The following is a 25,216-nucleotide window of genomic DNA, read 5'->3' on the forward strand; positions in this document are numbered from 1 at the left end:
CCTCAATTTAATAATTGTTTTAGCTTCCTACAGATTCATCTCCTTTCTTCCTACTGTACTTGTTGTCTCCTTTTTTTTTTTTTTTTTTTTTTTTTAATTGTACTGGGGATTGAACCCAGGGCATTCCCCACTCAGCCCTTTTGAAATTTTTTTGAGACAGGGTCTCACTCAGCTTCCCAGGTTGACCTCAAATCTGACACCCTCCTGTATTGGCCTTTTGAACAGTTGGGATTACAGTTTGCACCACTGCATCCAGATTCTGGTCAGCAGCCAGCTCTGTCTCCCCTCATCCTAAGTCTTTTTTTCCCTTTGTTTCTTTTCCTAGAACCAGTCTTATACTTCTTTCTTCCCAGTTTTGCTTATCCTTGAAAAATAGGCCCAAGGGTAAATGGTCTTATAAACAAAATGTTTTTTATACTGTTGCCCCCCACCCCATGCCTTGCTTTTAAAGCAGCTTCCAGAAGGTTATAAAGAATCTGGAAAGGAGAGGCTGGAGTTGAAGCTCAGAGGCAGAGCATTTGCCTCATACATGTGAGGCACTGGGTTCGATTCCCAGTACCACATATAAATAAGCAAATAAATAAAGGTCTATCAACAACTAAAACAAATATTTAAAAATTTTTTTAAAAAACAATCTGAAAAGGAGAACAAATTGCCTTCCTAGACTCAACCAAAACTAGCCACCCTGGAAAACATATTCTCCTCCCCAAAGCCCGCCCCCACACAGGAGGCAGGGCTTTTCTTTTGGTAAAACCGGCTCTTTGGGAGGTGAGGTGGCAAAACCTGTTTGAAGATGAGGTTACCTCCCTTCTACACCTCCTCCTCCTCAGAGGCCAGAGCCACAGCTGAGACAGAAAAGGGTAAAGAAGTCTTAGGGGCTAGGACAACCAGCTCCCTCACAACATTAAGTGTTTCAAACAGACAGGAATACCTGTGAAGATGGGGACTGTACAGGAAGAAACAAGAAGGACATTAGATCTTGGGTAAGTAAGAGCCTGGCTCACTTGATTGGAAATGGAATGAGAGACCTTCCTATCCAACCCTTACCCAGGTTTCAGGGGTTCCTCCAAAAGAGAATTGTGTAAGAACTTTCAGAAAAGGGATAGGGTAATCTCAAGTAAAAAGTGTAAATATGGTAAGGAACTGAGTTTTTTTATGGGTTTACTTTGGGGGTTTTTTGTTTTTATATAACAAAGGATTGATGGGGGCTGGGGTTGTGGCTCAGTGGTAAAGTGCTTGCCTAGCACGTGTGAGGCACTGGGTTCGATCCTCAGCATCACATAAAAAATAAAATAAAGATATTGTGTCCATCTTTTTAAAAAATCTTAAAAAAAAAAAAAAACCCACAAAATAACAAGGGATTGAACCCAGGGACACTATACCTGAGCTACATCCTCAGCACCCCCTTTTTTTGTGATGCTGGGGACTGAACCCAGGGCCTGTGTATGCAAGGCAAGCACTCTACCAACTGAGCTATATCCCTAGTAGTCCCCCTTTAAAAAAGAAAAAAAAAAAAACCAACTTTTTAATTAGTTATTGATGGACCTTTACTTATTTATTTATTTGTATGTGGTGCTGAGAACCCAGTGCCTCATATATGGTAGGCAAGCGCTCTATCCCTGAACCACAACCCCATCCCACCCCCAGCCCCTGTTTTTTATTTTCTATTTTCAGATAGTTTCTCCTTAAGTTGCCAAGACTGGCCTTGAACCTGTGATTCTCTGCCTTAGTCTCTTGAGTAACTTCTGGTTATAACTGGTTTTTTAAAAAAGGTTCTGTATTTTGTGTTCTGATAGATCTTCCCATGTTCTTTGTTTTTTCCACTCTTTTTTTTTTTTGTGGGGGTGGGGTTTTTTGGGGATTGAACTCAGAGGCACTTGACCACTGAGCCACATCCCCCAGCCCTATTTTATATTTTATTTAGAGACAGTCTCACTGAATTGCTTAGTATTTCACTAATTTGCTGAGGCTGGCTTTGAACTCACAATCCTCCATCTCTGCCTCCTGAACTGCTGGATTACAGGCGTACACCACTCTGCCTGGCTTTCCTCTTTCTCTGTATTGGGCATTAAACCCAGAGGTGCACACATGCTAAGCAAACATTTCTACCACTAAGCTACAGTCCCAGTTCTCTTTTTTAGTTTTACTTTGAGACAGCATCTCACTAAATTGCTCAGGCTGGCCTCAAACATGCAATAATCCTGCCTCCACCTCTTCAGTAGCTAGCTGGGATCATAGGTGTATGACAGTGTAACTGGCCTATATTATTTACTTTCTAACTCCCACCCTCCAAAATAACCATCAGGGAAGCTGAGCCAGAACTGTCTTTAAGTCCATGTTTTTCTTCCCAGTAATTCTCTTCATTCTTCCCATCTTCCCAGTGCCTCTACTTCGGCTATGTTTTCCCCATCCACTCCCCTGCATGGTAGAGAAAGGGCAGGCCTGACTAGGTGCCATCTTACCCAACTGCCCGGGGATAGCTGGGAGTGCCTCTGGGTTCAAGCCAATTGTAATGTGGGTCATCTCTCACCCTTGCATTATAGGTGGAGTCACTGCTTTACAGGTGAATAAGATTAACTTTACATTCTCTCTTTCCTCTGCTCCTAAACCCAAGTGGAGAAGATGGGAGAAACTTCTATATAGGAGATAAGAAATCTGAGTTCTTTTTAGTATTGGGGATTGAACTCAGGGTTGCTCTCCCACTGAGCTACATCACCAGTCCTTAATAATTTCCATTTTAAGGCAGGATCTCATTAATATGCTAAGGCTGGTTTAGCCTCAAACTTGTGATCTTCCTGCCTCAGCCTCCTGAATTGCCGGGATTATAGGTGTGTGACACCTTATCCAGAAAGAACTGAGTTCTTTTTAAGGTCTACCCTGTATCTCACAAACTGTTTTCTTTCTTTCTTTCTTTTTTTTTTTTTAATTTTTATTTATTTTTTTAGTCATACATGACAGAATGCATTTGACATATAATACATACATGGAATGTACATACATCAATCATATTGTCTATTCTGCTGCCCTTCCTATCCCCCCTACTCCTCCCCTCCTCTCCCATCCTTTCTCTCTATCCAATCTAATGTGACACACTTTTTTTTTTCTTTTTCTCATTACAACATCATATATGTAATCTGTATAACAATGAGGTTCTCCCTCCATCTTCTGTGCAACTCCCCTTCTCCCTCTTTTTTCCTCCCACCTCTCTTCCCTATTTAGTGGTAGTCTTCTTATGCTCTTCCTCCCTATCCCATTTTGAGTCACCCCCCCTTATATCAGAGAAGACATTTGGCATTTGTTCTTTTAGGGATTGGCTAACTTCACTTAGCATAATCTGCTCTAATGCCATCCATTTGCCTGCAAATGCCATGGTTTTATTATTTTTTAGTGCTGAGTAATATTCCATTGTGTATAAATGCCACTTTTTTTAATCCATCTATTGAAGGGCATCTAGGTTGGTTCCACATTCTAGCTATTGTGAATTGTGCTGCTATAAACATTGATGTGGTTGTGTCCCTGTAGTATGCTCTTCTTAGGTCTTTTGGGTATAGTCTGAGAAGGGGAATAGCTGGGTCAAATGGTGGTGTCCCTGTAGTATGCTCTTCTTAGGTCTTTTGGGTATAGTCTGAGAAGGGGAATAGCTGGGTCAAATGGTGGTTCCATTCCCAGCTTTCCAAGGAATCTCCATACTGCTTTCCAAATTGGCTGCACCAATTTGCAGTCCCACTAGCAATGTATGAGTGTACCTTTTTCCCTGCATCCTCACCAACACTTGTTGTTTGTCTTCATAATGGCTGCCATTCATTGGAGTGAGATGGTATCTTAGAGTAGTTTTAATTTGCATTTCTCTGATTGCTAGAGATGGTGAGCATTTTTTCATGTATTTGTTAATTGATTGTATATCCTCTTCTCAGAAGTTTCTGTTCAAGTCCTTGGCCCATTTGTTGATTGGGTTTTTTGCTTTTTTGTTGTTTAACTTTTTGAGTTCTTTGTATACTCTAGAGATTAGAGCTCTATCTGATGTTTGAGGGGTAAAAATTTGTTCCCAGGATGTAGGCTCCCTATTCACCTCGCATATTATTTCTCTTGCCGAGAAAAAACTTTTTAGTTTGAATTCAACCCATTTGTTGATTCTTGGTTTTAACTCTTGTGCTATAGGTGTCTTATTAAGAAATTTGGGGCCTGCCCCCATGTGATGAAGATTAGGACCAACTTTATCTTCTATTAGTCGCAGAGTCTCTGGTCTGATTCCTAGCTCCTTGATCCATTTTGAGTTGACTTTTGTGCATGGTGAGAGAAAGGGATTCAATTTCATTTTGTTGCATATGGATTTCCAGTTCTCCCAGCACCATTTGTTGAAGATGCTATCCTTTCTCCATTGCATGGTTTTAGCACTTTTGACAAATATAAGGTAGTTGTAATTTTGTGGATTTGTCTCTGTGTCCTCTATTTTGTACCATTGGTCTGCCAGCCTGTTTTGGTGTCAGTACCATGCTGTTTTTGTTACTATTGCTCTATAGTATAGTTTAAAATCTGGAATTGCAATACCACCAATTTCACTCTTCCTGCTTAGAATTACTTTAAATATTCTGGGTCTCTTGTTTTTCCAGATGAATTTCATGATTGCTTTTTCTATTTCTGCAAGGAATGTCATTGGGATTTTGATGGGAATTACATTGAATCTGTAAAGTGCTTTTGGTAGTATGGCCATCTTAATAATATTAATTCTACCAATCCATGAGCAAGGTAAATCCTTCCATCTTCTAAGGTCTTCTTCTATTTCTTTCTTCAGGGTTCTGTAGTTTTCATTGTATAGCTCTTTCACCTCTTTTGTTAAGTTGATTCCCAGGTATTTTATTTTATTTTTTTTTGAGGATATTATGAATGGAATAGTTGTCCTCATTTCCATTTCAGAGAATTTGTCACTGATATACAGGAATGCCTTTGATTTATTGATATTGATTTAATATCCTGCCACTTTGCTGAATTTGTTTACTAGTTCTAGAAGTTTCTTGGTTGAATTTTTGGGGTCTGCTAGGTATAGGATCATGTCATCAGCAAATAGTGCTAATTTAAGTTCTTCTTTTATGCCTTTAATTTCTTTCGTCTAATTGCTCTGGCTAGTGTTTCAAGAACTATGTTGAATAAAAGTGGTGAGAGAGGGCATCCCTGTCTTGTTCCAGATTTTAAAGGGAATGCCTTCAATTTTTCTCCATTTAGAATGATGCTGGCCTGAGGCTTAGAGTATATAGCTTTTACCATTTTGAGGTAATTTCCTGTTATCCCTAATTTTTCTAGAGTTTTGAACATAAAGGGATGCTATATTTTGTGGAATGCTTTTTCAGCATCTATTGAGATGATCATATGTTTTTTTTCTTTAAGTCTATTGATGTGGTGAATTACATTTATTGATTTTTGTATATTGAACCAGCCTTGCATCCCAGGGATGAATCCCACTTGGTCATGGTTCACAAACTGTTTTCCATTCCATTGTATATCCAGCTCCCTTAAGACACTCTCCAGGTTTTTTCATGATAATCTTTTCTTCTGGGGACCATCTTAGGGTTAGGGAAGATGCAGAAGCAACAGAACAAGCAGTCGCCCTGCGACTCGAGGAACTGGAACTGAAGGAAGAATGGCAAGATGAAGAATTCCCTAGGTGAGGAAGTGGGAGGAAGGCTGGGTGAAAGGAAAAATGGTCACAAATGGAGGGCAGGGAGGAAGAATTAGACTCGAAGGAAAGAGGTGGGAAAAAGAAACATAGCTGATAAAAGAGAGCTGATGAATACATGGCTCGATGCTTTTAGCCTCGCTCTCTGTCCGCTTTTACTCTCCTTCTAGATTGCTTCCTGAGGAGACTGGCCCTTCTGAAGATCCCGAGGACCCGCAAAGAGACTCACAGCCAGGTAGGTGATGTAGAAAACAGGAGTCAAGTTTTTTATTTTAGTTCAGTGATGGTATGTGCTACCACTATCCCTTCGTAGTTTCATTCCCCTTCCCGAAATGTCTCCTGAGTCGCTTCCTTCTTCAGTACTCACCCTGTATCACTACTTGTACGTAAGGAACTCCAGCCACCAGCAGCACTCCTCGACTCATACCTTTCTCTGTTTTTTTTTTGTTGTTATTGTTTTTGTTTGTTTTCTCCTCCAAAACCAGGTACCCCCAATACTTTAGCCCTGTGTGGCCAGCGCCTCATGCGGAAACGACTTTCTGCCCCAGAGTTGCAGCTGAATCTTACTGCGGGGCCTGGAGATAATGGAGCTTCTCCCACCTACTCTGCATCTTCCTCTTCTGATGGCAGTTCAGACCTGGAAGTAGATGAATTAGAGACACCTTCAGACTCAGAGCAGCTGGACAGTGGACATGAATTTGAATGGGAAGGTGGGAAACAAATATTTTTTAAATATTTTTTTAAGTTGTTGTTAACACACAGTATCTTTCTTTATTTTTATGTGGTGCTGAGGATGGAACCCAGTGCCTCACAGGTGCTGGCAAGAACTCTGCCACTGAGCTGCAGCCCCAGCCCCTGGCCATTTTATATATATATATATATATATATATATATATATATATATATATATATATATATATATTTTTTTTTTTTTTTTTTTTAAGTTGTAGATGGACAAGATAGAACCCAGTGCCTCATACTTGCAAAGCAAGCACTCTACCACTGAGCTACAGCCCCAGACCTGTTGCATACAATTTTAATGTGGCTAGTGAGCTTTTAAAAAAAGAAAGGACTTGAAGGAAAGAGGTGGGAAAAAGGAACACAGGTAGTAAAATCATGGTGGGGAGAGACAGCTGATAAATTGATATGTGGCTTGAAGCTTTTAGCCTCGCTTTCTGCCTGCTTTTACTCTTCTAGCCCAGAGTAAATAAAATTTAAATAAATAAAGAGGATGAAGGGAAGAAGAAAAAGGAAGAAAGAAGAAGTAGCACATGGGTACTGTGGTGCACACCTGTAATTGCAGTGATTCAGGAGACGAGGCAGGAGGATAGCAAGTTTGAGGCCAGTCTCAAGAATTTAGTAAGCCCCTGTTTCAAAATAAAAAGGACAGGGGCTGTTGGTCAGTGATAGAGGGCCCTTGGGTTCAATCCCCAGTACCGGGGAGGGAGGAGAAGTAGAAATCAATATAAAAAGAAACTCAGGATGGATTTAATGGGACTGATGTTAGATAAAAGGAAAGGTAGCAAAATTGATTTCTTCGGATGGGAAAGGTAGAGTTTATAGATTTGATGTGAAATAGTCAAGAGTAGAGGAGAGAGGTGGTTCTATTGAGTGCCTGTTATATGTTACCATTGAGCTAGGAATGGGGTTCTAGATTGCAGTTAAATGTTATGATCTGGCCAGGCGCAGTGGTGCACTATAATCCCAGCAGCTTGGGAGGCTGAGGCAAAAGGATCATGAGTTCAAAGAAGCCTCAGCAAATTAGTGAGGGCTTAAGCAACCCAGTGAGTCCCTGACTCTAAATAAAATATAAAAAGGGCTGGGGATATGTCTCAGTAGTTAATTGCCCCTGAGTTCAATTCCTAGTACCAAAAATATGATCTACATTTGCACAGCATATAGTACAGAAAAAGAAGAGGTTTGTTCTGCCTTAAAGATGTTTAGAAAAGACTTCATAGAGGAGGTGATTCTAAGCTTGAGGTTAAAAGCTGAAACTGGGACTGGGGTTGTAGTTCAGTGGCAGAGTGCTTACCTAGCATGTGTGTGCACTGGGTTCGATCCTTAGCACTACATAAAAATAAACTAATGAAATAAAGGCATGCTCTCCACCTCAACTAAAAATAATAACAATAACAATAATAATAATAATAAAAAAACTGAAGTTGATATTTATCAGGTATTTGGAGAAAGGGCATTCGAAGTGGAAGAAGCAGCTCAATCAATTGCATGGCAAATTATGGAATTCAAAGTATGAAGCATGACTTTACAGATGAAAGGCTCTGAGGTGAAACAAAAATGTATACCCAAAGATAGTGCTGGGTAAGGCAGGTAAAGGCCCAATCATACATGTCCATGTTTCCATGTTAAGGAGTTTAGATTTTATATTATAGACAATGTGGAGCATTGAAAGTTTTTTTTTGTTTTTTTTTTTTTTTAATATTTATTTTTTAGTTATTGGCGGACACAACATCTTTGTTTATATGTGGTGCTGAGGATCGAACCCGGGCCACACGCATGCCAGGCGAGTGCGCTACCGCTTGAGTCACATCCCCAGCCCGAAAGGTTTTAATTATAGTCAAATTTAATGACTTTTGGTACTGGGGATTGAACTCAGAGGCACTCAACCATTGAGCTAAAGTCCCAGACCTTTTTATTTTGAGATAGGGTCTCACTAAGTTGTCAAGGTTGGCCTTGTCATTCTCCTGCCTCAGACTCCCCAGTAGATGGGATTACAGGAATGTTTCACCCTACCTGGCTTTAATGATACTTTAAGGACTGGAAACAAACTAAAAATCCCTCAGTACAGTATAAATTCAATTGTATTCCATCCATACAATGGAATGCTAAATATTATGCAGTTTCTTTTTTTTTTTTTTTCCCCTCTGTTTTTTGTGGTGCTGGGGAAATCAGGGTCTCATGTATGCTATGTAAGTGCTATACTATCTATCTACACCTGCAATACCATTGCAAATATATTTTTTTTAGACTAGACAGTTCTTTGTTGTTGCTGTAGATGGACAGCATGCTTTATTTTATTTAGTGTCATCTTCTTTTTTTTTAATGTGGTACTGAAGATTGAACCCAGTGCTTCACACATGCTAAGCACTGAGATGGCTCTTTATTGCCATGGAAAGATCATACCAGATGATGGATGTGGTACACTATAATTTTTTATTTTTTGAGAGCAAAGTAACAGGATTTATTAGAGTAATAGAAAGAAAACACAGTTCCCAAAAGGGGAAGAGTCCCAAAAGAAGGATACCCTGTAGTATGTTATAATTTGAATTAAAAAGTAGAGAGAAAAGAAAGATTTTTCTAACAGTAGTTTAGAGGGTGGATTGAGGAAAATGAAGTAAACACAGGGAAAGCAGATAGGAGGGCAGTACCAAGACCAGGTGAGAAGCCTAGTGGCCCAGGCCTATAATCCCAGCAGCTTGGGAGGCTGAAGCAGGAGAATCACAAGTTCAAAGCCGGCAACTTAGCAAGGCCTTAAGCTAGTTAGAAAGAATCTGTCTCAAAATAAAAAATAAAAATAGCTGAAATTGTGACTTAATGGTTAAGCAACCCTGAATTCAACCTCCTGTACCAAAAAAAAAGACAAAAGAAAATTATGGCTGGGCACAGTGGCCCTTACCTGTAATCCCACTGGCTCAGGAGGCTGAGGCAGGAGAAATGAGTTCAAAGCCAGGCTCAGTAATGACCAGGCACTAAGCAACTCAGTGAGACCTTGTCTCTAAATAAAATACAAAATAGGGCTGGGGATGTGGCTCAGTAATTGATTGCCCCTGAATTCAATCCTTGGTACCAAAGAAAAGAAAATTATGGAAGTGGATAGAAGAGGAAGTGGGGTCCAGTTGGTTTGAGAGATGATAGATAAGAAAGAATCTCAGATGACATTCAATTTTCTTCCTCAGGCAACTAGATAGATGGAATCATTCCTGAACATAGGAGATGGGGCCAGTCGCAGTGGCACATGCCTGTAATCCCAGTGACTTGGGAGGCTGAGGCAGGAGGATCACATGTTTAAAGCCAGCCTCAGCAACTTAGGCCCTAAGCAAATTAGTGAGACCCTATCTCAAAATAAAAAACAAAAAAGGGTTGGGTATGTGGCTCAGTGGTTAAGTGCTTGGCATTCAGTCCCTGGTACCGCCCCCCAAAAACAACAACAACAACAACAAAAAAAAAAAAAACAGGAAATATGGGGAAAAGAAAAAGAATAATTTTGAGTTTTGAATCTGACTTGTTGATAATAGGAAAACACAAAAGGGAGATGTCTACTCTAGGCATTCAGGGATATGGATCAGAAGTTAGGAGGGAAGCTGGCATTAAAGAGGCAAATTTGAGAGTCATAATCTTGCTGATGGTAACTGAAGACATGAGAATAGATGAAGCATGTAAAGAAATAGAGAATATGGTGGTGACTAAGACAGGAAGGTAACAATTTGATGCCAGCCTCCACAATTTAGTGAGTCCGTGTCTCCAAAAGGGCCAGGGATCTTGGGAGGCTGAGGCAGTAGGATTGAAAGTTCAAGGCTAGCCTCAACAACTGCAAAGTGCTAAGCAACTCAGTGAGATCCTGTCTCTAAATAAAATACAAAATAGGGCTGGGGATGTGGCTCAGTGGTTGAGTGTCTCTGAGTTCCATTCCTGGTACCAAAAAAAAAAAAGGGCCAGGGATGCTAGGCACCGTGGCTGATGCCTGTAATCCCAGCAGCTTGAGAAGCTGAGGCAGGAGGATCATGAGAGTTCAAAGCCAGCCTCAGCAACTTATCGAGGCCCTAAGCAACTCAGCATGACCCTGTCTCTAAATAAAAATATAAAAAGGACTGGAGATGTGGCTCAGTGGTTAAGTGCCCCTGGATTCAATCCCAGGTACCTAAAAAAAAAATGGGGGGGTCATAGATATGGCTTAATGGTATTAATGGTAGAGTACCCCTGGGTTCAATCCCCAGTACTGGGGAAGGTAGGGAAGAAAGAGAATATGGGAGGGGTATACAAACCTGATACTAGTAAGAGCTGCAGACCTGCCATAGTGCAAAGTTCACCCCAAGGCCATCCCTAGTGAATAAGTGAGGATAATGAAAGAGAGACCAGGAAGGGCTTGGGTTAACTACATACAGGGGCTAAAGAGTTAAGAGTCAAGACCAGGCTGAGGGATTCTGAAAGGAGAGGAAAAAAATTGAGGAATGAGAGGTTTGGAGTAGTAAATTCTAGGGATCTAGGGAAGTTACAAGTTATTGAAGAGGGGAGATTCACCACATTGACCTTTCCTTACTCCTCTGTTTTAGATGAGCTGCCCCGGGCAGAGAGTCTGGGGGCCAGTGAAGCAGCAGAAAGACTGGGCCAGGGTTGCATGTGGGATGTGGCTGGAGAAGATGGTCATCGCTGGAGGGTGTTCCGAACAGGACAGTGGGAGCGACGAGTGGACATGACCATCATTGAGCCCTATAAGAAAGTCCTATCTCATGGAGGTAATGGCTAGAGGAAGTAGAGGGATAAAACTATAGCTTCTTGAAATACCTAAGCTGGAGACTTAGCTCTTGGTCTCAGCATCTTTCCTATAACTCTCAGAGACCCTCAGTGTCCCTCCATATAAAAGATGTACTGTTTCTCAATATATATCTGTGGCCTGAATTTTCCTTAATCATTTCCAGGTTACCATGGTGATGGCCTCAATGCTGTTATCCTCTTTGCTTCCTGTTATCTACCCCAAAGCAGCATCCCCAACTACAACTATGTCATGGAACATTTGTTTAGGTAAGGTGGAAAGCCTGAGGGGGTACAGGGAGGACATTAGGAAGGGAAAAGTAAAAGAGCCGCATCCAAGATCAGTGGCTGATTGAAGACTCTATACTAATTAATGTTCTTACTCTCTGAAACACCCAGCACATACCTTCCTTATAATACTGTCTCCTCAGGTATATGGTGGGAACTCTGGAGCTGCTGGTAGCTGAAAATTATCTGCTTGTTCACTTGAGCGGAGGCACAAGCAGGGCCCAGGTTCCACCTCTGAGCTGGATACGCCAGTGTTACCATACCCTGGATAGGCGGTGAGTCCTTAGGATGAGAGAGAAGGCTATAACTTTCCCTCTTCTTCATTTTTTTTTCCAACTTTCCATTCTTTCTTCTATCTAGTCCTTTCATCTTTTCTTTGTCCCTCTACACCCCTTGCCATGCATCTCCTGTCTTCTGCTTGCTCTCTTTTGGAGTCAGGAAACCATTTCAAGTCTCACCTTTAACCACTTACTAGCTATATAATTTTTTCTTTTTTTTAAAGAGAGAGTGGGAGACAGAGAGAGAGAGAGAATTTTAATATTTATTTTTTAGTTCTCGGCGGACACAACATCTTTGTTTGTATGTGGTGCTGAGGATCGAAACTGGGCCGCACGCACACCAGGCAAGCACGCTACCGCTTGAGCCACATCCCCAGCCCCTAGCTATATAATTTTGAACAAGCCTTTAGCATTTCAGTTTCCTACTCTGTAAAATGGCAATGATAATACCTTTGCCACTTGGCCTTTGTGAAAATCAGGTAAATCAATCTGGCATATTGCCTAGCACATAGAAGGTGCTCTTCCCTTTTTCCCGTTTTTGCCATTTACTTCATTTTCCACATGTCTATTTTCTTCTTTTCCTTCATCCCTAACTTGTATGTTTCTTTTCCTCCTGATGTTCTTTTTTTCTCCTTAGTTTTCACCATCTTCCCTTTGCTTACTTTTCTCTTTCTTTTTGCTCCTTTTCTTCTTTTCCTCCTTACTGGTCTTCCACTTGGATTTTTTTTTTTTTTTCCATTTGGAATTTTTAAAATAGGCTTGGTCAGGGTGGGATAGAGAAGTTTGCAGGAGGAACTTATGTGAGAGTATGGGCAGGGGGAAAATGGGTAGAGAAGACCAGGCTGAGAGATTCTAAAAGGAGAGTTTCCTAAAAATGAGGAGCTGGAGGGTTAAATACAATGGATGGAGCTGAGATTGCAGCCAAAGGAATGAGGATTATACCCAATCACCAGAGAATATTAGAAATTAGCCAAGGAGGTTGCATTATAGAAGATGGTTGCACTACAGAAGATAGCTCCACCTGATCTTCAGGTTTGAAGGTGGAACAAGAAGAAATGGGATGATATTTTATTCTTCTTCAGGCTTCGGAAAAACTTGAGAGCCCTTGTGGTTGTCCATGCCACATGGTATGTGAAGGCATTTCTGGCACTGCTTCGGCCCTTCATCAGGTACTAGGTCTGGGACAAGGATTCTCCTACTCTCCATTTTCAAAATAAAAATTAAGAAAGATCTTGCCCTTTCTTGCCTTAACCACTATTTTCTTTTATAAGGGTCTCTAAGAACCATCCTCCCAGTACAAAACATATTTGATATATTCTCTCTTTTCAGTTCCAAGTTCACACGAAAGATACGCTTTTTGGACAGCCTGAGGGAGCTGGCCCAACTCATCTCCCTGGATCAAGTCCACATCCCTGAAGCTGTCAGACAGTGAGTTCTGCACTTAAAGATGAAGGTTTGGGTGGGATGTGTAAAACCAATCCCGTTTTCTTAACACCTTGTGGGAGATATAAAGGAACTAAAACACCCTGCTTTGGGATGTTTCGGTGTATCTGAGCAAACTGCACACATACAGAGAAATTAAGGACACTACTGCATTCAGCAAGAAAAAAGGAAAAAAATATACATAAAAAATGCAGAAGCATCAAGAAATAATTACAGCATAGAGGTTAGAGGAGACTCAGAGCAGCCCTAGGAATAAGGAAGGAATATGTCTACAGTAAGTATGATTATATCAAGTGGAAAAGAGGATGTTAGGGATCAAAAGATGCTAATATTTGATTAAACATCCAGTCTTCTAGCTCTTCCAGTTCACTTGACTCCTTTTTCTAAACCAACCTCTTGCTCCTTGACTGCTTCTCTGCCCGTCTCCCGTAGGCTGGACCAGGATCTCCATGGCTCAGTACTGGATAAAGGGTCTTAGAACCAAACAAAGATACTGATCTGCCTACATCCCAACCCTGGAAACATCTGTCTTGTAAATCATCTCATCTTCAATTCCAATACCATTGGATGTTCACTGGGATGCCATCCTGAACATGACCCTGGTTTCGATGGGACTTTGAGGTTGGGAACCTGATCTATTGGGTGGCTTTCAATTCATCTGTGGTTTGGAAGGCTGAGTCACTAGTGCATTGGAAGTGAAGAGCTCTTGTTTTTAATCTTTAGCTGTAGAATACTGGACAAATATCATCTCTTTGGGTCTCATTTTTCTCATTTTCCTCTTCTATAAGTGAAGGACTACCTCCGTTTTACCTTGGGTATTCTAGAGTCTTAGAGAGGACTTGGATGGGCCAGAAGGGCTTAACTGACCACAGCCAGCCTGCCTGCTGGGAGCCAGGGTGCAGCTCACAAAATCTTTAGGAACGCCTCTGTGCTCTTCTTTCCCTCTAAGTCATGTCTGCCGATTGTGAGTCTGGGAAGCAGTACTTTCAAAACCTGTATTCGCCCTCCTTAATGAATTCATACCCGTAGCGGTTAATAAACTGCCGTGCAAGATTTAAGTCTGCGCCGAGAAAGTGAACGACTGTTTTCCCAGCCCCTTACATCACAATCCCCCTTTTGGTTTCACAGAGTTCTTGCTGCAGAGGTTCCCTAGGATTTTTAGCTCAGCCCCTGCCCTGGGGCTGCAGGAGGGGAGCCCCTGTGGGAGCAGACTAAGGGGGAGGGGTGTGGCGCGCGCCTCTACCTCTGAGCGCCCCGCCTTGGTTCAAACGACCCGGCGGGTTGGTGGAGAGAGGAAGAGGGAGAGAAGGTAGCACCCTGCCTCCCTCCCAGTTCCAAGCCACCCAGCCCCATGGTCCCCGCCGCCTGCGTGCTGTTCTGGGCCCTACTGCTGAGTCTGGGGCTCCAGGCGGCGGGGGCCCAGGACCAGACCCCGGCCACTACCCCGACAGGGACAGGGACGAAGGGGGTCACCTTAAGCTTCGGGAGCCCAGCCCGCAGCCGGAACACTGGCGGCATCTCCCAGTCCAGTGTTGCCCATAAGACGAAGATAGTTCTGGAGGATGAGAATGACGCAGTGGCCACCGCAGATCGTCTAGCAGGCCCGGCAGCAGCCGAGCTCCTGGCCACGGTGACAGGCATGAGCAGGTCATCTGAAACCGGCTTTGGAGACGATGATGATGGGTCTTTGGAAGAGGGGGTTGTGATTGATGCCAGAAAGAATAACACCAGCATGGAGGCTCGCACTATAGATCCTATGACAATCAGTACCAGCACTGGGAGGGTAACAGCCAACAAACAAGAGAAGGAAATCAGGATGACCACAAGCCTGCCACCTGCCGCCGGTTTGCGTTCTACTGGGGAACTGAGCACGGAGGCCGTGAGCCGGTGGTCAACAGCTGGGTCTACCCCCAGCGGGTGGCCGTCAACCTCGCGCACAGCTATGCCTCCTCCTGAGGATCTAAGACTAGTGCTGATGCCCTGGGGCCCTTGGCACTGCCACTGCAAGTCAGGCACCATGAGCCGGACCCGATCCGGGAAGCTGCAGGGCATTTCTGGGCGACTTCGAGTTGGAGCACTGAGACAAATCCGTACAGAACATCGGCCTTGCACCTACCAGAAATGTCCCTGCAATCGGCTTCGAGAAGAGTGCCCCCTGGACTCAGATCTCTGTTCTGACAACAGCTGCACCACTCAGACCACCACCACCACCACCACCACCACCACCACGGCCCCCATCCAAACCAGACGCCTAACCCTTCCAACTCCCCCACCTAGCCCAGGTCTCGTTTTTTGGAAAAAAGTCAGAATGGGCTTGGAGGATATTTGGAATAGCCTCTCTTCAGTGTTCACAGAGATGCAACCAGTAAGTGTTTTGTTGATAAGCCAGAATCTTTGTTGGTGGTTCTGAAAAGTCCTGATATCCCTAATCCTGTTGCTAAACCAGCCAGTGTGCTTGTAAGAACTGTTACTTAGACCTTTTTAGTTATTGATTCGTAACATGCACTTGTTATTCATGTTATTGTTGACCCTTGATTCTACATGTTATTTCTTGTTTTGTTTTTGAGGCAGGATCTCTGTATGTTGCCTAGGCTGGTCTCAAACTCCTGGGCTCAAGTGATCCTCCCACCTTAGCCTCCTTAGTAGCTAGGACAACAGGTGTACATCACCACTGTGCCTGGCTATCTTTTTTTTTTCTTGTACAACTGCTGATTGGTTGTTGGCAACATGTCTTATTGGCCATAAGATGATTATTGACCAACCTAGGTAAAGATTTCTTAATGCACAGTTAACAGACATGGAGGAATTTGTTTTTACCTAATTAATGCAGTTGAACAGTAACAAAAACTAAAATGTGAGGTCTCTCACTATGTGCACTTGACCTGAGTCTTCACAAACTTGAGCTATTGTCCCCACTTTACAAAGAAACAAATTTACTACTAGTATGTGGCAGAGCCAGATTTGACACCAGTGCCCATATTCTTAACTACTGTCATCCCAAAGAACTGTCCTTCTTGGATTCTTTTAAGCAACTTAAGAATTCTCAAGGAAAGACAGCCCTCCTTTTCTAAGAGTTACCAAAGGTTCTGATTGACCTGATAAAGTAGTCAAAGTTGCTACTGATGACAGGAAGTAAAAAAGGCAATAAACAAAGGGTATCCTTGGTAATTTTTCTGGTTTCTGTTGTCTTTCTCCTTCTATATATGTATGTAATTTTTCTGGTTTCTGTTGTCTTTCTCCTTCTATATATGTATGTATGTATGTATGTATGTATGTATATATATGTATATATATATATATATATATATATATATATATATATATATATACATTTTTTTTTTTTTTTTTCCTGTCCTAGAGATTGAAGCCAGGGGCACTTAACCATTGAGCCACATCTCATGATCATGACAGGGCCTTGCTAAAATGCTTAGGGCCTAAGTTGCTGAGGCTGACCGTGAACTTGTGACCCTCCTGCTTTAGTCTCCTGAGCTGCTGGGATTACAGGCATGCACCACCATGCCCAGTTGTTCAATACTATTTTGAGAATAAAAAAAGAAGCATCAAGAGGGACAGCAGTAAGACTGAGGTAATGAGGTTTTGTGGAAGGAGGAAAGCAACGAAAGGATAAAGAGGTGTGGGGACTGGGGGTGCTGCTCAGTGATATGAGCATTTGCTTGGCATGTGTGTGGCCCTGGATTCAATCTCCAGCATTGCAAAAAAAAAAAAAAAAAAGATGTGTGTCACCATGGTGAATCCCTGTGATCCCAGTTACTATGGAGGCTGAGACAGGAGGATCACTAGTGTAAGGCCAGCCTGGGCAACACACACAAAAAAAAGAAAGAATGTAGATGTGGTTGTAATTTCCCCTTTTCTCTATTTTTTTTTTCCTTACTCAGACACACAGAAACCGGAGGTAATGGCCACTTCATCCACAAGAGGAGGTGTCAGCATCTCAACCTCTCCCCTTTCAATCCCCAGTACCCACTAGATATTTTTAGTACAGAAAAACAAAACTGAAGAAAATATTGTTTGGTCTTGTGTCTTTTTACAGAAGTACTTGAGGGAAGAGACCATAAATCTCTTCAATCCTAAAACTGAACTTCATTGCCTCTGGCTTGTTCCTCTACACATGTCCCCCAGGATAAAATGTTGATACCTTATCTCCAATATTGTTTTTAAACAAGTACTTTGAAGACTAAAAAACTCAAGTGCCAAGGAAAGAAATAGGAAGAACAAGGAGTCCAGCCCTTGAAAGATGATGGTGGTTTCTCCTTGACTTCTCAATACTTGGCCCTCTCTTCAGAAAGGCAATGTTGGTACAAAATCCCATCTTAGCCACTCTAGGGGAATTATCTACATCTGCCACATCTATCATTTAATCCAAGACACACCTGTAGTGATTACTCTGCAACTATTTTGCTTACATTTTTTTATTTGAAAAATGTATTTTAAAAGTCTAACAATTTTTTAATATAAATTATGACTCTCAAACCCATTCCTGTCACTTTATTATTAAAGTGATGGTAGCATACATTTAGAGAAGGAAGGCAGCTCAAGGCAAGAGAGCACCAAAGAGAAGATGTGTCCAAAGAATATATTAGGATGTGTCTAGAGGTCAGGAGTCTGCCAGCCCCCTTCCCACTCTATCCTGTTAACCCTTTAGATCTCTAGACTTCACCCTCAGGCCACTGACTTTAGGGCAAAAAGGTGGGCTATTTTCAGAACAATTAACTTGCCTAGAACAAAGTAAACTGGGAATGTATCTCTATGACCAATCTTAGCCACTGAAAAACTGTAGGAAGTACAATGAAATTTGAAAAAAATTAAAACATCAATTACTGTAGGTGGGGCAAACTGTATGGATGGTGAAATCAGCAGAGTGGATACCAGTTTTTACAGGATCACAGAAATGATCCTATGCAAGCACAATCCACTGAGTATCCAAGTCCTGACCCCTCTACCATAAAAAAAGCTTCCTATTACAGAGTTAATACAAGACTCCAGCCTTCTTGTCTTAGAGCAGGCAGGAGCTCAATAGTCTTGTTCGGCCTTCCTAATTACCCTGCAAGGAAAGGGTCAGAACAAAAAAACACCTGAGAAAACAAAGTGCCTAAAGACCCTGCTCCTACATTGCTTTCCCATCTAAAGCCACCTTGAGCAGGTGGGGAGTGGGACCTGGTCTTCAGACAAAACTTCCTGAGTCTTGTGTCTGGTTTTAGGACTAGGGCACAGAAATAAAGCTTAGAACTTGGGAACGGTAACTAGGGTATATCTGCTGCCTTTATCTCCTCCCTCTCCAATCCCAACATAACCTGTTCCTGTTTCCATACTGCAGGAACCCCTCTTCCACAGAACAAGAATGGAGAAGCATGATACATGTCCATCACAGACATAATCCTATGCAAGCACAAATAATACACCAAGTGAAAAATTCTGTGCAGCTCTACTGAGCCTACTTATAAGGGGTTGTAGTTCACTCAAGGCTCAGACTTAAGATAAACAACCAGATTAGGGAAGGGTGGAAGATGGAAAACCATCCTGACTCCAGAACTGATTCTCAACTATAGGTAATTTTGCCACTAATAGACATCTGGTAATTTCTGGAGACAATAAAATTTTGGGGTTGTCATAACTAGGGTAGGCCAGGAATGCTGCTAAATATAATGCACAGAACAGCTCTCCAAATAAATTACCTAGTTCCAAATGATGACTGTGTCTTGGTTGAACCTTATTCTAGAGCCTCTCCTGCTCCCATGCTGAGGAAAGCCCTGAACACAGACAACTGCTCTCTCAGCGCACTCCTATCCTTAATGGTCAGGAAGTCCAGCTTGAGATATAACTCCTAGTTTTGCTGCATTATGGCTTTCTCTCCAGCCCCTCTCTTCCTCTTACCTGGGCTAACAGGGAGGCTGGCAGAAGGCAGGCCAGATGCCCCAAGACTTAAATGGAATGCTGTCGACATCTACCTCCTAATCCTTGTTCAGTGTGAAACAATAAAGTTCCTAACAGGGATGAAGTTAAGAGCAGAGGTAGGAGTAGCAGGATGGGGATAATTAAAATAACTCGTCTTAAATTAAATTTTTAATTAAAAAAAAAAAAAAAGGAGGGGAATGGTGCTGGGAAGCTAGTAATGCTACAGAAACATAGGATTTAGAGCCCTAACTAGGGAAAGACCTTGGTATTGGCAGAGATTGAGGGACTATAGTTTCAGGTCTAAAATCTGAAGAGAAAGAGTGGACTTGATCAGGCAGTGGTGACCACCCAGCCCCTGCTTGAAATCTAATTCCAGGAGGAAATAGACAGGCATGAAGGTAGGGAGCTTCTCAGCAAAGCCAGCTTCAGCTTGCATAATCCCACCTACCTACCCCATCAAAGGAGTTCCTGGTCAGGAGTCTAAAAACAAGCGGCACCTAGAACGTCATTCAGGAGACGGGAACTCGTTCCAGAGAACTCCTAGCTCAGATCTAGAGTACCAGGGCTTCAGCTGAGCTCCTCTGGCCAAACAGTAGTCAAGTGGTCAGTCCTGCTGCCTTGACCCCATCTCCAGGAGGGGCTATGGCCAGAGGGAGTAGAGGGAGTCCAGCCCCCATGCCTTTTGAGGCACTATTGGGCAGATAGGCAAAAGAGGGCCCTTGTGTTCTAGGAAGGATCTGGTGGGGACAGCATTTCTTCTGGGCTGGACACAAAGCAGGGGCTTCAAGACGGCAGAACCTAAATTTAAAAACAAACAAAAAGTGTTTTAAAAGAAGGTTTGCCTCAACCAAGTCCTCAGGGAGAAGGCATCACATAGTGCAGTCTTCGAACTGCCTCCCTTCATGTTGGCTTTCAATGAAGATGACATACAAGGGCTCTCTTACTAATAAGATCCCCTCACAGAAAACTCGTCCATATACATGTGAGGTTCAAATAACTGGTAAAAATATTCCATCATCCCTAGACCAATTTCCCTTATCATGAGATAAGAGAGCAGAAATGCATTATGGACATTATTTAGGATGGAGGGGCTCTTTCCTCTATTTCTGTCTACACAACCCCCTTTCTGCCTTTCTGGAATGATCCTCTATTCTTGAATCTTCCATTCTAATTCTTCCTCCCTCTTCCCCCCAGTTCCCATTCTTGTATCAGGATCAGGTTCTGAAACAGGGTATCAGGATGTGCAGGCATGTGCCTGCATTTTTCTAATCACTCACCATTCCTATGGGGCTATAAGCCCCTAGAATTGCTCCACGGCCTGTCTCGGTTTCCCTTGGATCTCATCTGCTCCTGAACTGCACCTGTCTGTTAAAAACACATGTGAACTGGGTGCAGTGGAACACACCTGTAATCCCAGCTATTCTGGAGGCTGAGGCAAGGGGATCATCACTATCTGTAGACCAATTTTCCTTTTTATGAGAGCAGAAATGTATTATAGACATCATTTAGGATAGAGGTGCTGGACTGTTTCCATGCCCCAACACTCCCAGCCACAAAAACTTTCTGTGGCACTGATTCAGCAGTTCTTAATCAGGAGAAGGGAGGGCTATGTTTTATTTTTTTAAATATTTTTTTTTAGTTGACAATGGATCTTTTTTTTTTTTTTTTAAATTTATTTATATGCAATGCTAAGAATTGAACCCAGTGCCTCACACTTGCTAGGCAGGCACTCTGCCACTGAGGTATATAACCCCAGGCCAGGGTTATATTTTTTGAAGAAGTCCTCTAATTATTAAGACATATATCCCCCACCCCAATGAAGAACATGCTAATTATAAAGATGAGGTCACCTAGGCCAAGAGATCTGAAATGCCAGATCTTAGATTTCCACATCTGGTGACCAGGACTAGAATCCCAGATTCTTGCTTCCCCATTGAGTGTATTGTTTCTCACTTAAACTTTCAAAAACAATTAAAACTACAGTCCACAGGCATTTATCATTCCCTCATTACCATGGCAAGTCCATCTCCAGCCCCCATCTCCCCAGAGCCAATGTGAGTCAGGTGGACAAAATTCATTGGTTCCCCAATCATGGTCCGGTCGATTCGTCGTCTTTTCTTTTTCTGCTTAGAGATGATAAGGAGTCACATGTTAAGTCAGTGAGGAAGGGGAAAGAGTCTTGAAAACGACTAAGGGAGGAGCCAATGGCCAGAAGTAGCATTATGACAGGGAAATCACTAGGGAATGAAAGACAAAGGTGGAATAACAAGAGACCACACAGACCAAAGCCGGGAGGGCAGTGGCCTACAGAGTGAATGTTCAAAAAAAAGGATATGTCAAAGTCATATCCTGGCTGATGAGGAAACAATGGGGAAAAGCTGACAGGTATTCAGCTTAACCTACAACCCTTGCCCAACTGAGAATGGACAGGAACAGGAAGTGATAGCTAGGACATTCATTTCTTCCATCACGTGGTCCCTTTTATTGTATGTATACATCTGCCTGGCCTAGAAACTTTCCTGACAGAGAGGCAAGAAGTGTGCTTTTTAGAAGGTAGATGGTATATCCACTTCACAGCATAAGGTAACTAAGTTTTTTGGGGTGGGGTTGTTGGGAAACTCACCGGCTGGGGTTTCTCTACCACGCAGCAGCCCAGCTTGTGCCAAAATTCACTCATATTCCCTGATGGTTCCAGCTTCACTCCTCTTCTTGAGGCCCCAGAGGGCTCTTGCTCTGGTGCCTTGACCCCCCACTTCTTACTCTTCCCAGGTATAACAACACCCTGGGTTTACTCAGCTGGATTTGTTTAGAGAATGTAGAATCCCCAGGATCCTTAGCTGAGCAGTGAGGGTCAGCGTTCCAGAGCTGGAGAGTCTAACAGGACCAGAGAGAAGGGGGGTAGGCATGCAGGTACAAGGTTAGGTCTTCCTGAAATCTGGAATCCTAGATAAGCAAAAAGCAAAAAGAAAAGTTAACAAGAAATCCCCTTCACAGATGCTCGAGAAAACTCCAGATAAGTCCCAATCTTCTCAGTTCTCCCTTATAGGCCTAATTCTGTTTTTTGTTTGTTTGTTTATTTGTTTGTTTGGTGCTAGGGATTGAACCCTGGGCCTTGTGCATGCAAGGCAAGCACTCTACTAACTGAGCTATATCCCCAGCCCCCTGATTCTGTATTCAAGACTAATGTTTTGCAAAAACATCATTTGACTCTCAGAAAAAGGAACAAAAACAAAAGAATACCAAGGGGTTAAGGAGCAATGGTTGTTTGCATCAAGGGAGAAAAAGAGGGCTAGAAGGACTTAGAGTGAAAAAGATGGGAGAGGACCAAAGAATAGTGACAGAAATGAGCAAAATTTGAGGGTGCTCAATGGTTTAGCTCCTTTCACCCTGGATTTAGGGCAGAAGGGGAGGAGCACTTAAATGACTCTGAAGAGGAAATCGCGGTTTTTTGTTCTCATAAACAAGGCCTCCACCCTTTGTCCCTTCCTATTTCCTTACCTTGCCCTGAACACCTAGATTTTCTTTAAGAACAAGAAAGGACTAACCACCTAGGTCTTAGGAAACAGTAAGACTGTTCTGTGAGGAATTTCTTACCTCTCTCAGTTCATTGCCCTTGTTCCTCTCATTTCTCTCAACTGAGATCCAACCCCTCCCAGAAACCACTTAGCAGTTCCTTTATTACCTGACCTTGAGAACCTTTCTGAAGGCTGTGTACACTGTTATATCTGTCTGGTGCTGCCATACTCCTATGTGTACACCTGTTTGCATGCTCACAATCTGGTCCTATCTCCAAATACATCTTTTCCAGATCATCTCTGCACATGTGCTGAGTATCTTCTATCCCATGAGGAATTATTTTCCAGCCTCCCCACCCTCCTCACAAGTCCTGTCGTGCAGCTCTGTTCTGCCTCACTCTATAGGGCCCAGGCTTCCTTCCCACCTCCCCTCATGCTGTGACCTGTTTTCTCCTCCCTCACCACCTCCACCCCAAGCTTCAACCAACCAGACACAAGGAACTTTCCAGTAGCAATGGTGTCCAAGGAAGAACTTTCTCCCTTCCTTACTGCCAGCAGGGTAGAGGCCTTCTGAGTTTCCTCTCACTGCATTTCCCTGTGAGTACAGAAACCTCAAAGGGTCCAACTTGTAAATATTAAACATTAACATGAAAAGGAATTGTTTTTCCTTCTAGGCCTGGAATCCTGGTGCTCTGGCACCCTAGATGACCTAAAAATTTAGTTTGTTTTTTAGCAGCCTTATGATGACATTACACAAAGACTGATGTAAGCCATAGGGAGGGAAGAACCCAAGACTCTGGGCTTTCTCTCCCTTCCCTTCCCATCCCTGGAAAGGATGTTAATCAGGATGGGACCACAGCAGTCCTGAGAGAGGAGCAGGGGTCAGTGGAGAAGTCAGACACAGGGCTGATCTTATTGGTGGCGATGGCAGGTGGTAAGAGTTGGGGGGAAATGGAGAAAACAATGAAGAATAAGAGGAAACCCCCAACACCACCAGACAGTCTGACTTGAGACTGGACTCTTAACATTCCCCACCCAGCTCAAAGCTGAGTGGACAGAGGTGGATGGTGCTGGGAGGGAAGAGAAGAGTGGGGGAGGAGGAGAGAGAGGGAAAGGGGCAGTGGAGGGAACAAGGACCTTTCTGTTTCTTTTTCAGGGATCTGACTAGAGCTGGGGTGGAGGGAAAATGTGTGTGTGGGGGGGACTTGGCATGAAATGACCAATGATGATAAGTGACCAGGAAATTCCATTCCCCAGGGTCTCTGAAAATTGGGGTTGGGGTCAGAGGGTGAAGAAGACAGGATAGGGTGAATGTGGTGGTGGTGGTTTGGGCTGGGGGGAAGGGAACAAAGCTAGAAAAGGAAGTAAGAGCCGTTGGCTGTCACTCTCTTTAAAGTAGCCAGAGAATAGTGAGTTGAGGAAAAATGAGGTCTTGAGCTGGTATGCTGAGAAAGAAGAGGTGCCTGAATCTACTGCTATTCAACCCCCAGTGAAAGGGAAGGGGCTGGGAAAATAAGAGGGAGGATCAAGGATTACACAGCATAAGACCATATCCCGATAGCCAAGGAGTACTGGTAACTGGGGCCCCAAAGACAAGAGTCCAAAGAGTGAAATATTGAACTGGTAAAGACACCCCCTAAATTACTACCACTGCCATCATGGTCACACTAGGACTTAAGAGCCTCAAAGCTATTGAGGGGCAAGCAAAAGAGGGAAGGGAGAAAGGTGCCAGGGAGGAAGGATGTACAGAGGTAGTTCCCAGGTCCTATGGTTGCCCCAAACCGGTTTTCCCGGTCCGCGGCCTCCAACCCGCGGCCCGACAAGCCTTCACAAGAAGCAGCTGGAGCAACAGAAAGAACTGAGAACCGAGTGGGCAACTCTGGCTCTGAGCCCAGGACGCAGGGGGTCGGTGGGGAGACCCCCCAGCCGGCAGGGCTGCTGAGGGGCCCTCGGGAGGGGGTGGACCCACATTTCGGCCGTGTCAGGCATCTGCCCTCGCACCAGCCCTGCCCTTCCCCAGGAAAGGTCCTGCGGAGGCTCCCGGGAAGCGGAACTAGGCCCTCGGCCTCCCTCGCCCAGCGCGTGAACTCAAGGACCGCACCTCTGCACCCTCTCCCTCGGCCTCCCAGCCCCGGGCAGGGATGGGCAGCTCCCGGGGTCTTCAGACCCCTCTTTCTTCCGAGTCGGCCCCGTTCTCAGATTTAGGCCTTTCCGGCTGTACTTCGCTTCGTTTCTGCCTGGGACCCGCCACTACCATGGTCGGTGAGACGCGGAGACGCCCTCCTTCCCGCCTCCCCCAGCAGAGCGACCCCCTGCCTCCCACGCCCAGCGCCGGGGCTGGTGGACCGGGACGGTTCCCACCGGCCCGCCGTCGCGGCACCCCGACACTCCCCAGCATCCGGTGCGTCTCCACGGCCTGGCAGGCTGCCCTGGCGGCCAGGCCCCGCTCCAGGTCTCACCTTCTGTCCTCGGGCCTCTGGGCGCCCAGCCGCAGCTGGAAGGGGCCTCCCGCCCGGTGCCCGCCGTGTGGGCTTCCCGGGCTCGCTCCTCGCGGTGGGGGAGCCGAGGGCGGGCCGGCAGAGGTGGGGCTGGCCGAGGGCGGAAACGGCCGCGACGCGATT

The 25,216-nt window shown here is 43.9% G+C and overlaps 3 protein-coding genes across 4 annotated transcripts; 2 read left to right on the plus strand and 1 right to left on the minus strand.

The window, feature by feature from the left end:
* Window positions 1–40: 40 nt before the first annotated feature.
* Bnipl (BCL2 interacting protein like) lies at window positions 41–13,688 on the plus strand. 2 transcript variants are annotated; one of them, XM_076861807.1, is made up of 9 exons: window positions 41–5,659; window positions 5,842–5,906; window positions 6,157–6,381; window positions 10,960–11,142; window positions 11,326–11,428; window positions 11,590–11,721; window positions 12,807–12,893; window positions 13,054–13,152; window positions 13,600–13,688. In XM_076861807.1, the coding sequence occupies exons 1-9, from the start codon at window positions 5,532–5,534 to the stop codon at window positions 13,643–13,645; spliced, it is 1,068 nt and encodes a 355-aa protein (XP_076717922.1). In that variant the 5' UTR covers window positions 41–5,531; the 3' UTR covers window positions 13,646–13,688. The 2 variants fall into 2 exon arrangements, with proteins under 2 accessions (XP_076717922.1, XP_076717923.1); XM_076861808.1 differs by lacking the exon at window positions 12,807–12,893.
* An 830-nt stretch (window positions 13,689–14,518) lies between these two features.
* On the plus strand, window positions 14,519–19,445 carry C7H1orf56 (chromosome 7 C1orf56 homolog). Its single transcript, XM_076861809.1, has 2 exons — window positions 14,519–15,532; window positions 17,064–19,445. The coding sequence occupies exons 1-2, from the start codon at window positions 14,519–14,521 to the stop codon at window positions 17,082–17,084; spliced, it is 1,035 nt and encodes a 344-aa protein (XP_076717924.1). The 3' UTR covers window positions 17,085–19,445.
* Window positions 17,582–25,196, minus strand: Cdc42se1 (CDC42 small effector 1). The gene is made up of 5 exons (XM_076861816.1): window positions 25,055–25,196; window positions 21,704–22,023; window positions 21,093–21,203; window positions 20,358–20,445; window positions 17,582–19,878 (listed from the first exon to the last, which is right to left on the minus strand). Exons 2-4 carry the CDS (start codon window positions 21,755–21,757, stop codon window positions 20,371–20,373), a joined length of 240 nt encoding a protein of 79 aa, XP_076717931.1. The 5' UTR covers window positions 21,758–22,023; window positions 25,055–25,196; the 3' UTR covers window positions 17,582–19,878; window positions 20,358–20,370.
* Between the last annotated feature and the right edge of the window lie 20 nt (window positions 25,197–25,216).

This window comes from Callospermophilus lateralis, chromosome 7 (genome assembly GCF_048772815.1).
Source record: "Callospermophilus lateralis isolate mCalLat2 chromosome 7, mCalLat2.hap1, whole genome shotgun sequence".
NCBI classification, from domain to species: domain Eukaryota; kingdom Metazoa; phylum Chordata; class Mammalia; order Rodentia; family Sciuridae; genus Callospermophilus; species Callospermophilus lateralis.